Here is a 15,000-nt window from a genome sequence, read left to right as displayed (position 1 = left end):
GAGTTAGAGAGAAGTTAAAGTTGGGGAAAAGAAAAAGAGTGAGGGAGGAAGAAGAGAATGAGAGAGAAAAGAGAGTGAGATAGGTGGAAGACAGTGGGAGAGAAGGAAAAGAGTGGGGTAGGAGGAAGAGAGTGAGAGAGGAGGAAGAGAGTGAGAGAGGAAGAAGAAAGAAGAGAGGAGGGAGAGAGTGGGAGAGAAGAAAGAGAGAATGAGAGAGGAGAAAGAGATTGGGAGAGAAATAAGAGTGGAAGAGGAGAAAGAGAGTGAGAGAGGAGGAAGAGAGTGGGAAAGAAGTAAGAGTGAGAGAGAAGAAAGAGAGAGTGACAGAGGAGGAAGAGAGTGGGAGAGAAGGGAACGAGAGAGGAGAAAGAGAGTGGAAGATGAAAGATTATACTGGGTTCCATCGCCAACAATTAACTTCCGCTGCTATCCAAACCCGAAGATAACATTTGGGCTATGGAGTCGATTGGTTGCTTGCTTTCTTGTTTGGTGTGGTAAAAAATGGGAGTGTGGTATTCTTAAATTTGGGGAGTTTTTAGGGTGTTATATTAGGTATGCTTGCTACGAAGGGCCTATACGTCGGAGAGGAACTGGTTAACCTCTTGAAGAGAAATTTGGAGAAGACCGAGGTATTGATGTTAAAGAAAGAAGATGGAGGGGCTACGCAAGGAGGCGCTGACTAGCTGCGACCGAAGCCGTCACCTTTGCCCTGTGATGCGCTTTTGGGATAGGTAGCACACAGTCATTGCTGGGCATCGGAGAGAAATGTGGGACTCGAACCTACAACTAAGGAAATACGAGACCAGCGAGCACGCCTCTGATGACGTCACTAAAGCAACGGAGGGACGAGATGTGGAGAAATAAAAAAAATAAAATGAAATAAAAAAACTTCTTGCATTTTACCCAATAATAGGAAGAAAAGTATTTTTGGATTTTTTTTCGACGATTTTTGAACGTGAGGCCTTTCAGGAAGGCTTGGACCCAAAAAAGAAAAAAGACAAGAAAAAAAGACAAAGAAAACGGGGAATGGGATGAGCTACATCAAAGAAACGTAATATACAGACGGACATGAAGGGGGGAGGGGGGAGTCACAATTGACATCGTCGTCTGGGGAGGGGCGGGGTGAAGGGAGGAAGGGGGAGGGGGGAGAACTGTCTGGAGGGCAAGAGCTGTTAAAAATGTCCAGTACAGTCTTGTCCAAATGTCTTGTACCTCGCTATGGGTACTACTGTTAGGATACAACTATTACTACAAATTATTATTACCATTATTACTTGATTAGAATAGTAATAATTATCATTATTATATATCATCATCATCATCATCATTATCATAACCATGATTATAAATGCAGTAACAGTAGTAGTAGTAGTAGTAGTAGTAGTAGTATTTATTATTATTACACGTGTGATATCTGTATCTATTCATCATGTATGTATTCATGTATGTATATATGCATGTATATCCCTCCCCGTAAACGCTTTTTAAGAGAAAATAGAATACTTGATAATAAGATATTCATTTCATTATATGGAATGGTTAGCTCCTCCACCATCGAAGAGGTCAAATGTAGCTGAATGGAATAGCCTGGCGCCAGCCAGAATAAAAAGAACAAGTTACACGGAAAGGGGTCAAAAACTTTTGCAACCGGCTGTACTCTGCTCATACATTTCCAGGGAAGATGGATTGAAAGGGAAGAGGAGGTGTGTGTGGGGGGGGGGGGGCAGAGTAGATGAACCTGTATAATCACAAAGAAAGAGGAGACTGGGAGAGGTTGTTATCAAGACGACGACGACGAGCAGAAGGAGGAGGAGGAGGAGAGGGAGGCAGAGGAGGAGGAGGAGGAGGTGGAAGAAGAAGGAAGATAGGCCCAAATTGACATTGGTAGTTGGTGACTCTGATGATGTACATTTCACATCGAAAAATTAGTGCGTTCATGCACTTTCACACACACACACACACACACACACACACACACACACACACACACACACACACACACACACACGCACACGCACACGCACACACATGCACATACGCACACACACACGGGCGCGGGCGCGCGCGCGCACACACACACACACACACACACACACACACACACACACACACACACACACACACACACACACACACACACACACGCACGCACGCAGGCGTGATCAGATGCTCAAAGGGAACAGACACCCCCTAAGCGCAGAATTTCACGCACATCAGAGGCCGACATGCACACGCGATGGAAGCTATGCACACACGCACACTCACATACATACATATATATACATACATACATACATACATACATACATACATACATACATACACACATACATGATGAATACATACATAAATACATACATACACACATACACACATATATACATACATGATAAATACATACATGCATACATACGTATATCCATACGTACATACATGATACATGTATACATGTATACGTACATGCATATATATACATGTTGTTACATCTGCGATGTATAATTGCCAAATATGTAATTGTAATTGTTTCGAGGAGATGTCATGTTACGTGTGTTCGTATTGTGCTGCTTTGGTTATGACCAAATATATGTCACCGTAAGGTATTTTCTTTATTATGTATTGTATGTATTTATTAATGTAACTATGGTATTAGTTTATAATAATATTGACTGTTTTTTGGTAATATGTTGATTATTCAAGTGTCCATTGCGCATGCGTCTCTGCTACGTCACAGGCCGTGACGTAAAAATATTTCGTTTGTATTTCCCGCTTAAACAATGTAGGCTCGTCAGGCTAGGTAAATCCCGCCCCCCTTGTAGTATCCAACGAGTCTATACGATTGTCCAGACCCTGCTTAAACCTACTACACGGGGGAGATTCAAAATGCCAGCCTTGAGGTTAGTACCCTTTTCCCTTGATATAGCAGCAAGCCAGATCTACTAGGACTTAGCTTTGTAGAGCCCTATATAAGTGAAGCGCGGAGTGAGTAGCATTGGGGCTTAGGATTAGCTTATATTTCATGACTGTTTGGTGATCTGTGACCCGGTCTTACGTCTATTCAATCCCGTTAAAATCTTCGAACTTGATTCTTTTGTGAAATGTCAAATGTATGATCAGATGTATTATGTAAAATCATGTTTGTTTAATTGTAATAGTGTCTGTTATATTATTTGCGTGTCATTTTACTTGTATTAACTTCATACTTATAATCTATTTAATTATATTTCTTTAAGTTAAGTTAGTTTGATTTTCTTTCCCCGGTGTCCGACCGGGTGGCGACCTTATTCAGTTCTTTTGACCGTTTGAACCCGTAATAGACATAGGGTCTAAAGGGTTCCCTTGATGTTACAAACTTCTGGCATTCACAAGGCCGGTGAACCTTTGGTACTTTAGAGAGGTTTGTAACAATGTGTGTATACATACATACGTATATATATACATATATACATACATATATATATACATAAATACATACATACGTAAGTATATACATACATACATGTACGCGCACTCACGCACATGCACGCACGCACGCACGCAGGTAGGCAGAAAGGGGTACATTGGCCAAGTGGTAATTAACTAGAGGCCTTTGTAGTGATTAGATGAACCCTGTGACAGCCAGAACGGGGAGGAGGAAGAGGAGGAGGAGGAGGAGGAGGAGGAGGAAGCGGAAGAGGAAGAGATGAGTGTGGATGGGATATGGTCTTGACTCGCAGCACTGTCTCTCTAAAGGGCCATTTACACGATCAAATGGTTTGTCAAACCCGGTTTGTCAAACAAGCGTTTGAAGTGATGTTTGACTGTGTGAATGGGGTGTTTGGTTGTCAAACACGTTTGACAAACCGGGTGTGACAAACCGTTTGACCGTGTAAATGGCCCTTTAGAGGATCTTAGAGGTAATTAGATGAGGACTATTTATGATCTAGGATTATTTCCTAGATTGACAAACAAGAGGATCTAACGGTGTTAAAGAACCTACGCAAGGAAGCGCTGAGTAGTCGCGGACGAAGCCGTCACCTTAACCCTATGATGCGCTTTGGGGCAGGTGACGGTCACTGCTGGGAATCAGAGAGAAGTGTGGGACTCGAACCCACGACTAAAATGAAATGCGAGACCAGCACGCTTCCGATGACGCCACCAACGTCATAACCTTAGGACCTAGAAGTGGAGGAGATTGCAAGAGGCCATAGGGCCAACACTAAGTAGTTCCATGTCCCTTCCCACCTGCCATCCCTATGCATAAAGATATCTATTCTTCACTTAAAACGGTCCATTGTTTCAGCGCTCACTACAAAGGATTACAAAGGAGGAACATGCCGACAGGAGACCTTTTGGTCCATAACTAGGACGGATGCGGAAAAATTTATGATGATAAACAAATAAAAGAAAAATAAATAAAAATTATAACATAAATAATAATAAATAGAATATAAATAATAATAAATGAATAAATAGATACATGGTTACTGAGACTCTCATTCGTTAACCACTCTATAGGTAAACCAGTTCTTGCCTATATCCTTCTTAAACGCCGACAGAAGAGAAGAAGGGAGTTGGAGAAGTCAGACGAGGAGTATTAGAGGACAAAGGAGTCAACTCTTGTGTATCCGGACTCTCAACGGGAACGTGATTCTAACTGCGCGGTTGGCGAAGTTGGATTTATCTACATTGAGGTCAAATATACGTGTTGCCACCTTGGAGTCACTTTCTAGTCTGCCTCCTGGTATCTAGTGCGAAAAATAGGTTTATTTTACTCACATTACCCCCCCCCCGCTCTTCCACATGGTGGAATACCGTTGTATTTTTTCTTCTTGTGTGTGTGTGTGTGTGTGTTTGTGTCCATGTGCATGTCTGTGTGCGCGTCCGTGTGTGTATATGTGTGTGTGTGTGTGTGTGTGTGTGTGTGTGTGTGTGTGTGTGTGTGTGTGTGTGTGTGTGTGTGTGTGTGTGTGTGTGTGTGTGTGTGAGTGTGTGTGTGTGTGTGTGTGTGTGTGTGTGTGTGTGTGTGTGTGTGTGTGTGTGTGTGTGTGTGTGTGTATATGTTTGTGTGTGTGTGTGTGTGTGTGTATATGTTTGTGTGTGTGTGTGTGTGTGTGTGTGTGTGTGTGTGTGTGTGTGTGTGTGTGTGTGTGTGTGTGTGTGTGTGTGTGTGTGTGTGTGTGTGTGTTCGCTGGCTAATTCCATTTACCTAATACACAGGCTAAGAGCTATGCTCTTAGGATCTATCTATGTTCTCTCCTTGGTCAAACTTGGTGTGTGTGTGTGTGTGTGTGTGTGTGTGTGTGTGTGTGTGTGTGTGTGTGTGTGTGTGTGTGTGTGTGTGTGTGTGTGTCCGTATATGTGTACGTGTACACGTGTTGGTGTTAAAGTGTGAGTGTAGGTGTATGTATAGGTATATGTAATATTGATATATAAGCGTCAACCTTGCTTTACATATATATATATATATATATATATATATTATATATATATATATATATATATACAGGTAATATATGCCTGTGTATCAGCTCGTCTGCTCCTCTTCTGAATTGTTTTCTCATTTCCTTCCCTCCCCCTCTCTCACTCCCTCTCCCTCCTTCCCTCTCCTCCTCTTCCTTCTTCTCCCTGTCTCCCCCCCCCATCCCTCCATAGGCATCTTTACGTGACGTGACGTCATTTTCACGTCATGACTTTTCGTTACACGTGACAACAGCGACGGGAGCATTCCGTTCGAAGTGGTGAAAATATGAGAATCATTTATTTATTTATTTATTTCCTTATTATTTTCTAACAGTGATAATTTGTGAATAAACGGTGACGGAAGTGACGATGTTTCTGGTGTCCTATATAGAACAAAATCGTTAGGGTGAAGCGGCCTTGCTGCGGATGTGCTGTGCCTTGCTGCATTGCTTCAGACCCAGGGCGGTGGTGGGATGCAGGGATGGCCCGTCGTCCATGAGGAGCTAAGATGAGAGGGAGGAAGAAAGGGTGGTGGATGGGAGTGGGAGGAGTGATTTTGAGTTTGGGAGTGTGATGGGGAGAGTGTTGGGAGTGAGGAGAGAAATGGATGGAGTGTGTACGTGCCTTTGGTTTGGCTACCTCCCTTATAAGGGGGAAAAAGCTTTTGGTATATAGATAGGGTTCAACTAAAACAAACCCGCGAAGGAGGAGAAGACTGTCTTGTCTTCCACTATCCCTGAAAGAGGCACAATATCAAAAGAACAGAGTGAAAGGGGTGAAAGTCCTCTTCAGAAACCAAACAACGGGTGTCTGTTCTCTCCTCTTGTCTCTCCTCTCAAGACCTTCCCTTCCCTAAACGTCTCTACCCTTTACCTTAAACTACACCCTAAAGTAGATCTCTCCAACCTCTCACTGCGCAGCTGTGAAGGGGGAAGGATCCCCCTCAGCTGAATAAAATCGCCTGGCGACAGACAGACAAGAAATAAATTCGCGAAGAGTTTGAAGAGGCCGAAAGAATCGAGTTCCTTTTGTCTGCGTGTAGTCGGATACCTTCAGGATCAAGAGATTTCGTTGATACATTGGGAGATCAGGGAGTCTGTGTATTGGGAGCGGCACGAGGGAGCTGCTTGAAACGAATGAAATTAAAGGGATCAGGATGAAACAAGCCGACTGATCCCAGGGCCCCGCGCGCTCCGGTCCCCCAGGGACCTGTGACGTCACGAGATCACACGGCGGGGAGGTCCCGCGGACAAAAGGTCCACTCACTCGACGTGTTGTACATAGCCCAGATCAATGTTACGCCTGTATGTGTGTATGCATATATGTGGTGTGTGTGTGTGTGTGTGTGTGTGTGTGTGTGTGTGTGTGTGTGTGTGTGTGTGTGTGTGTGTGTGTGTGTGTGTGTGTGTGTGTGTGTGTGTGTGTGTGTGTGTGTGTGTGTGTGTGTGTGTGTGTGTGTGTGTGTGTGTGTTTACGTGCTTGTGTGTGTGTTTACGTGCTTGTGTGTGTGTTTACGTGCTTGTGTGTGTGTTTACGTGCTTGTGTGTGTGTTTACGTGCTTGTGTGTGTGTTTACGTGCTTGTGTGTGTGTTTACGTGCTTGTGTGTGTGTTTACGTGCTTGTGTGTGTGTGTGTGTGTTTACGTGCTTGTGTGTGTGTGTGTGTGTTTACGTGCTTGTGTGTGTGTGTGTGTGTTTACGTGCTTGTGTGTGTGTTTACGTGCTTGTGTGTGTGTTTACGTGCTTGTGTGTGTGTTTACGTGCTTGTGTGTTTGTGTGTGTGTTTACGTGCTTGTGTGTGTGTTTACGTGCTTGTGTGTGTGTTTACGTGCTTGTGTGTGTGTTTACGTGCTTGTGTGTGTGTTTACGTGCTTGTGTGTGTGTTTACGTGCTTGTGTGTGTGTTTACGTGCTTGTGTGTGTGTTTACGTGCTTGTGTGTGTGTTTACGTGCTTGTGTGTGTGTTTACGTGCTTGTGTGTGTGTTTACGTGCTTGTGTGTGTGTTTACGTGCTTGTGTGTGTGTTTACGTGCTTGTGTGTGTGTGTGTGTGTGTGTTTACGTGTGCTTGTGTGTGTGTGTGTGTGTGTGTGTTTACGTGCTTGTGTGTGTGTTTACGTGCTTGTGTGTGTGTTTACGTGCTTGTGTGTGTGTTTACGTGCTTGTGTGTGTGTTTACGTGCTTGTGTACTTATGTGTGTGTGTGTGTGCGTGTGTGTTTTCCACTACTTTGAACTTATAATGTGTTCTATTATGTTAGTAGGTCTTCCATTACATGATCGTAGAACGTCATGTACGTCTTCACACGTAACTCGAACGTACATGTGTGTGCTCAACCGTATATGACCGTCTTTCATCAGAGGGTAATCACATTTGTGCATCCCAGCGTGTTTGCGTACGGGTTTGTGTCGTGTTTTCCACCTGTACACGTGCGTACCAATGTAGGTTGTGAGTTTATCTATACGTACACGATGACGTCATGGCGTGTGTGTACGTCACGGGCTATTCACGTGATTGTTTTCCGTAGGTATCTTTAATCCTTTTCTCTACTTAAGGAGCTTCCTTCAGGTGAATAAAATCCACAGGCAGCAGAGAAAAACAGATATACGATTCGAGAATAGAAATGAGAATCCGACAAGAAACAATGGCCTCAAACTGTCAGGAAATATATTTAATTTGGAAGTGGGTAGAAACAACTTCGCCAACTGTGTAGTTAATGAATGGAATAAACCTCCTGCAGAGGCAGTGTAATGTAGTTCATTTCGAAGCTTTAAGAATCATTTAGATAAACACCCAAGCAAGATGCTACAGTTACTGTCATTTATTTTATATTATTTGTTTTTGTTATCATTTGTCTGTTTATAATTTGCTTGATTCACATTTATTATTAGTTATGTCAATTTATTATTATTTACTATTTACCTGTTGGTTTATTACCCAACTATACCTATGCATTTATTCATTTTATTTGTTGTTATTTATATCATCATATTTTTATCTATTTATTTATCATTATTATTTTTCCCGCATCCGACCTAGTTATGGACCAAAAGGTCTCCTGTCGGCATGCTCCGCTTTTGTAATCCTTTGAATATCAGTAGAAAAGTTAAACGCATCGTTTGGAAGCTCAAGTTCGAGTGTGATTTACGAGTCGTCTGCAACTCGCACTTCGCCCAAATGGCTCTTCTTCTCGGGGGAATGGCACCAGCAGATGTGCAGGCAGCAATGAAGATTGCCGCTTCTCATTAAATCATTAATAATGATGACATCACAACAGAGGATGCCCTTCCTTTGTGACGTCATAACAGAAGGCGGGGGGAGGAGCTTAAAATGACCCCCTAAGGTGGTTCTCCCTTCACCAGGTGCCCTCACCCCCACCCAACTCCATTCCCCAACACCCCCACCCAACCCCATTCCCCCAACACCACCTCCCTACCACCCCCTCCCCACCCCCCATACTGATCCAAGCACTCTATATGTAAACATGGATGATGTATACCCGACGTGTTTATGCAACTTTTATTCCCTCACCCCGCTAACTCTAGTTTTCCTTCTTCGTCGCCCTCTGCAGGTGGTCTTCGCCCTGAACCACACGCTGACGCAGCAGGAGTCCCTGAGGGCGGGCGCGCGTCTCCACTACACGACTGACGACCTCATCCGCCATTACAACTGTGGCGATTTGGACGCAGTCATCTTCTCACAGGACACGACGCAGGTAAGCCTTCCGAGGGGAAGAAGATGAGGACCTTACTACGCCAGGTGGCGCTGAATAGCCGCGGCTTTAGCCGTCACCCTACCATGCCCTTTGGGAACTGTTGTGGCAGGTAGGGAACAGTCAATGTTGGGGATCGGAGGAGGAGTGAATGCGGGATTCGAACCTACGACTAAACTTCCGGTAACGCCACCAGCGCACAAGTTAAGGAGAAAAGGAGTTACGAGTAGGAGTGAATGAGAAATAAGTACGTACATATATATATATACCAAGGGCTTTTTCCCCCTTACAAGAGAGGTAGCCAAAGTCAAAAGGCATAATTCCACTCCCACCCATTTCATCCCCACCCACTCCACTCCCATTCACCACCCCTCCCTCTCTTCCTCTTTTCTTGGCTCTTCTTGGATGACGGGTCATCCCTGCAACTCGCCCACTGCCCTGGATCAGAAGCAATGCAGTAAGACACAGCACGTCCACATCAAGGCCACTTCATTTAATCGACGACCCTCCACCTCTCCGTTCCCTTATGCAGAAAAGGAGAAGACGGAGAGAAATCCCTTCGAGCTGTGTCAAAATATCTTTCACACATAACCACTCCCTAACCAACCAACCCCCAGTAAAGTGAGAAAATAAAAAAAAAGAAGTATGGACACAGAGTAGAGGAGTACAAAAGAGTTATGATCGTCTTGGAGTAAAAACACTGTACTGGGAGTGTTAGGAAAACGTGGGAGTAGTGGATTGCATTGTGGAGTAAATATGTGTTGGTGGAGGAAAAGAAACGGAGGATAATGCTGGAGTGCATTGGAGTGTTTTATGAAAGGGTTTAGAGAGGAGAGTTGTTGGAGTGTGCGTGGCTGAAAGTGTTGAGGTCGGGGATTTACAAGGTGAAACTAATGCACAGTTTGGTGAAAATAAACACGAGGCGTGTATATATGTGTACATACATACATGTATGAATGTATACATACTTATGTAATATATGCATACATTCATACATATACATACATTCATACATTTATACATATAGATACATTCATACATATAGATACATTCATACATATACATACATTTATACATATTATATATATATATATATATACAAATATTCCTACATTTATGCATATAGATACATTCATACATGTACATACATACATACATATATACATACATTCATATATTTATACATATACATTCATATACATACATACATACATATATACATACATTCATACATACACACATACATATACAGTATATATACATTCACACATATACACACATATTCATACATACATATACATACATACATACATACATGCATACATACATATATATACATATATTCATACATACATATACATACATACATACATACATGCATACACACATGCATACATATATACATATAGATATAAATACATACATACACTGTCCAAATTAACTAGAAGATTCTTCAATGGCGATTTTTTTTACGTCTAATTTCACTCTCTCAGTACGCACGGGACAAAAAGGATCAGTCAGAATGTTAACAGAGATAGTTTAAACCCTTTTCTTAACACAGGAAGGTTTCCTTCGGCTTAATACAATCGTCTGAAGACATTTAGAAAAAAAAAACAAAGGCAGCAGCACTTGATAAAAAAAAAAAAAAAAAATTCAGTGACGTCACAATATCCCCCTCCCCCCCTTTCCCAATATCACCTCCCTCGTTTTATTCCCCTCCCCCTATCTCAATCCCCCCCACGTCCCTAAGGCCCCCAACCCCCCACCCCTACGTCACTTTGCCCCCACCCACCACCCTTCCCCCACTGCTTGAAGAATTGTTCCGTGTGCCCTTGGCTATAGGGAGAAGGGGGAGGATGAAAAGGGAGGGAGGGGGAGGGGGGAGGGGGGTAAATAGATGACTGGTGCCGCCGTATTAACTCGATTCTCCTTCCTGTCCCCCTCCCCCGTCCCCCATCTCCCCTCATCCTTCCCCTCCCCCCGTCCCCCTCCTTCTCCATCTCCCCCTCCCGTCCCCTTTCCCCGTCTCACCTTCACCTCCACCTTCCCGTTATCCTCCTTTCCCCTCTCCCTTCCTCTCCCCCTCCCCGCCTCCACCTCTCCGCCTCCACCTCTCCGCCTCCACCTCTCCGCCTCCACCTCCCCGCCTCCACCTCCCCGCCTCCACCTCTCCGCCTCCACCTCCCCATCCCCATCCTTCTCCATCTCCCCTTCCCCGTCCCCCTTCCCCGTCCCCCTTCCCCGTCTCACCTTCACCTACACCTTCCCGTTACCCTCCTTCTCCCCCTCCTCTCCCCCTCCTCTCCCCCTCCCCTCCCCCTCCTCTCCCCCTCCCCTTCCTCTCCCCCTCCCCCTTCCTCTCCCCCTCCGCCTTCCTCTCCCCCTCCCCCATCCTCTCCCCCTCCCCCATCCTCTCCCCCTCCCCCTTCCTCTCCCCCTCCCCGCCTCCACCTCCCCGTCCTCCTTCTCCCCCTCCTCGACCCCCTTTTCCCCTCCTTCTCCCCCCTCCCCACCTCTCCCTTCCTCCCCCTCACATCCCCCTCCCCCACCTCTGAAGGGGGTAGACAGTTTTTGTTGGCGTATTTATGTCCGTTTTGTATATAAATGGGGCGTCCGTCGTGCCACACTGCCCCGGACGTCCAAACAATGGCGGCGGCGCTTTTTTAATCTTGGAATGAATCTATTGTTTGATTAAATCTAAGGATAATTTGCCACTGCGCTTCTCCTGTGATCCACGAGGGGAGCGAGCCAAGAGGGGAAAGGGGAGGGGAGGAGAAAGGGGACGGAAGTGGAGGCGAAGGAAAGGGGTGAGGAAGGAAAGGGAGGGGAAGTGAGGGAAAGCAGGAAATGAAGGAATAAATAAGGAAGGGAGACGATAAAAAGGGAAAGGGAAAGGAAAGAGGGAAAGGGAGGGAAGGGGAAGGAAAGCGAGGGCTAGGAAGGGAAAGCAGGACATGAAGGAATGAATAGGGAAGGGAGATGATAAAAAGGGAAAAGGAAAGGAAAGAGGGGAAAGGGAAGAGGAGGGGAATGTGAAAGAAAGTGAGGGATAAGAAGGGAAAGCAGGACATACAAAGTAACACAAAAGAAGAACAAACAACAGCAGGCCAACTGGCTCTCACGAGGCTGATTGCGTTTACTAAACTAAGCTACAGTAAGAAAACAGGGCACTTAGGCAATAAAAGATGAACTAACACTACTGATAATAATATCCTATCCAATTACAATTAAATGCCGGGTTTTTAGATCTTTCATTGCAAGGGATAATATTCTATTTGCGGATTAGAGTCCAGATATCTATCTAAGCGATTTTTAAGTTTTATTGTGTTACTTTCAACGACAGTGGAAGGTAATGAATTCCACACATGAACAACCCAGTTAAAGAAAAAATCCTTACTTTCATTCGAAGAAAATCTTTTACCAATTACTTTAAAATCGTGACGTCTTCTTGAAGGAATGAATAGGGAAGGTAAATGATAAAAAGGGAAAAGGAAGAGGTGGGGAGGGGATGAGTATAGAAAGGGAAAGGGGAGAGGGAAGGCAAGGGGAGCTGGGAATCGGATTGAGAGACTTCACAGAGACATTTTCATCTTCACTCACTCACTCACTCACTCACTCACTCACTCACTCACTCACTCACTCACTCACTCACTCACTCACTCACTCTCTTCCTCCCTCCTTCCCTCCTGTCTTCCTTCTTTCTTTCCCTCCTTACCTCCCTCACTCACCCACCCACTCACTCAATCCCTTCCTTTCTCCTTCTTATCTTCCTTCCTTTTTCCTTCCTTCCCTTCTTTCCTCCTCCCTCTCTCTCTCCCTCCCTCCTTCCTTCTTTCTTTCCCTTCTTCACTCCTTCCTTCCTACCTTCCTTCCGTCCGTCCATCCTTCCCTTCCTTCCTTCTTTCCTCCTTCCCTCCCTCCTTCACCCCTCCTTCTTTCCTTCTTTCCCTCCTTCCTTCCCTCCGTCCTTTCCATCCCTCCTTGTCCCTCCCTCATTCCTGTATTCTCCCCTACCCCTCTTTCCCTCCCTCCTTCCGTCCCTTCCTACCCCCTCCTTTCTTCCTTCCTTCCTTCCATTAATTCATCCTTGCTTCCCATCTTCCTTTCCTCCTTCCTTCCCTCCTTTTGCTATTCCCAATCTTCCTTCGTATGCCAGCTCCCTTCTTCTTCGGCACTTCCTCCTCCTCCTCCTCCATTACGCCCCCCTCTCCCCTTCCTCCAGGTTACCTCCTCCCCACTTCCCCTCCCTTCCTCTCCTCCCCATCTCACTCCCGCTTCTCCCACCTTCTCTCACCTCCATCCTTCTCCATCCCTGACTATGCGGTATATCTTCGTCCTATAGAATGGATATCAGTTCACTAGAATCAGTACAGACGAAAACGACCAAAATGGTACATAGGCTCAGAATTTTACCTTAAAAGGATAGGCTTAGGGGCCTTAACCTACACTCTCTGGAAAGACGCAGAGTGCGGGGTGATCTAATAGAGGTGTTCAAGTGGATCAAAGGCTTTAACAAGGGTGACGCAAATAAGGTCATGATGTTAAGACAACAGCCCAGGACTTGCAGTAATGGATTAAAACTGGACAAATTTAGATTTAAAAAGGAAATAGGCAAGAATTGGTTAACTAAGAGGGTGGTCAACGAATAGAATAGACTTAATAATCATGTAGTGAGCGCTGAAACTATCGGTTGTTTTAAGAAAAGGTTAGACAACTTTATCGATAGGGATGACAAGTGGTAATGGACATGAAACTGCCTAGTCTAGGCCTTATGGTCTCTTGCAGTCGCCTTCATTTTTATGTTCTTATCCTCCTTCATCCTCCCCCAACTACATCCTCTTTCCTCCACTTCCTCATTCTTCACGACCCTTCCCCCCTTACACCTCCCCAAAATTCACCTTTGTTCGCCCATTACCATTTGTTTAATCCCCCCCCCAATACCATTGGGGTTCCGCCCCATTTCCCGTCGCTTCCGTCCTCTTTCCCGTCCCTTTCCTTCTTCCCCTTCTTTAACCTTTCCCCCTTCTCTTTCCTTATCCCCTCCCCTTCCTATTCTGTAACCTTTCCCCCTCTCCTTTCTTGTCCCTTCCCCTTCTTTTACCTTTCCCCCTCTCCTTCCTTGTCCCCTACCCTTTCCCGTACTTGATCATTCTCCCTCTCCTTCCTTGTCTCCTCCCCTTCCCCTTCTTTAACCCTTCCCCTTCTCCTTCCATGTCTCCTCCCCTTCCCCCCTCTTTAACCCTTCCCCCTCTCCTTCCTTGTCTCCTCCCCTTCCCCCCTCTTCAACCTTTCCCCCTCTCCTTCCTTGTCCCCTCCCTTTCCCCTTACTTAAGCCTTTCCCCTCTCTTCCCTTGTCCCCTCTCTTTCCTTTTTCCTTTCCCCTTCTTTGCCCCTTCCCTTTTTTCTTTTTCATTTCCTTTCTTTTTATTTCTCTTTCCTTCCGAATTTACCTGACCTCACTTCTGACACTGCCTCTCTGTTTCACCAACTTCTGATAAAACCGCCATAACCCGCATCATAACCATTATCACCATCACTATCATTTTTACAATTGTCATTCCCACCACCATCATCATTACCAACACCAGTATCACCATCACCACAACCAAAACCACAACCACCATCACTACCACAAACACTACCACCACCACCATTATCACCACTATCCAGTGGTAGGATTCAACCGGTTCTCACCAGTTCGTACTAACCTGTTCTTAGAATGTCATGATCTCCGCGAACCTGTTTTCAAAAAGTGTCTTATACAGGCTATAGTACACCCCAGGTGATATATGCATGCTACTGGCCTAGTGAGAGAACCTAATGCTAACAATTTAATAATCCCAGCACTGCTAT

At 45.0% G+C, this 15,000-nt stretch overlaps 1 protein-coding gene across 3 annotated transcripts in view; it reads left to right on the top strand.

The window, feature by feature from the left end:
* Positions 1-15,000, top strand: part of LOC143037962 (metalloprotease TIKI1-like) — a 436,427-nt gene that overhangs the window by 371,609 nt on the left and 49,818 nt on the right. For all 3 annotated transcript variants that reach the window (XR_012967541.1, XM_076206694.1, XM_076206693.1), the window contains one exon: positions 9,007-9,150. Coding sequence is in view for 2 of the 3 variants with exons in the window: in XM_076206694.1 (XP_076062809.1) it covers positions 9,007-9,150 (144 nt within the window). In the remaining variant the exon portion in view is untranslated. The remainder of the gene's footprint in view (positions 1-9,006; positions 9,151-15,000) is intronic.

This window comes from Oratosquilla oratoria, chromosome 23 (genome assembly GCF_046742065.1).
Source record: "Oratosquilla oratoria isolate Oo_2021 chromosome 23, ASM4674206v1, whole genome shotgun sequence".
Classification (NCBI taxonomy): Eukaryota; Metazoa; Arthropoda; class Malacostraca; order Stomatopoda; family Squillidae; genus Oratosquilla; species Oratosquilla oratoria.
Note: the sequence above shows the minus strand (reverse complement) of the source record. Positions and strands in the feature narration are given on the sequence as shown.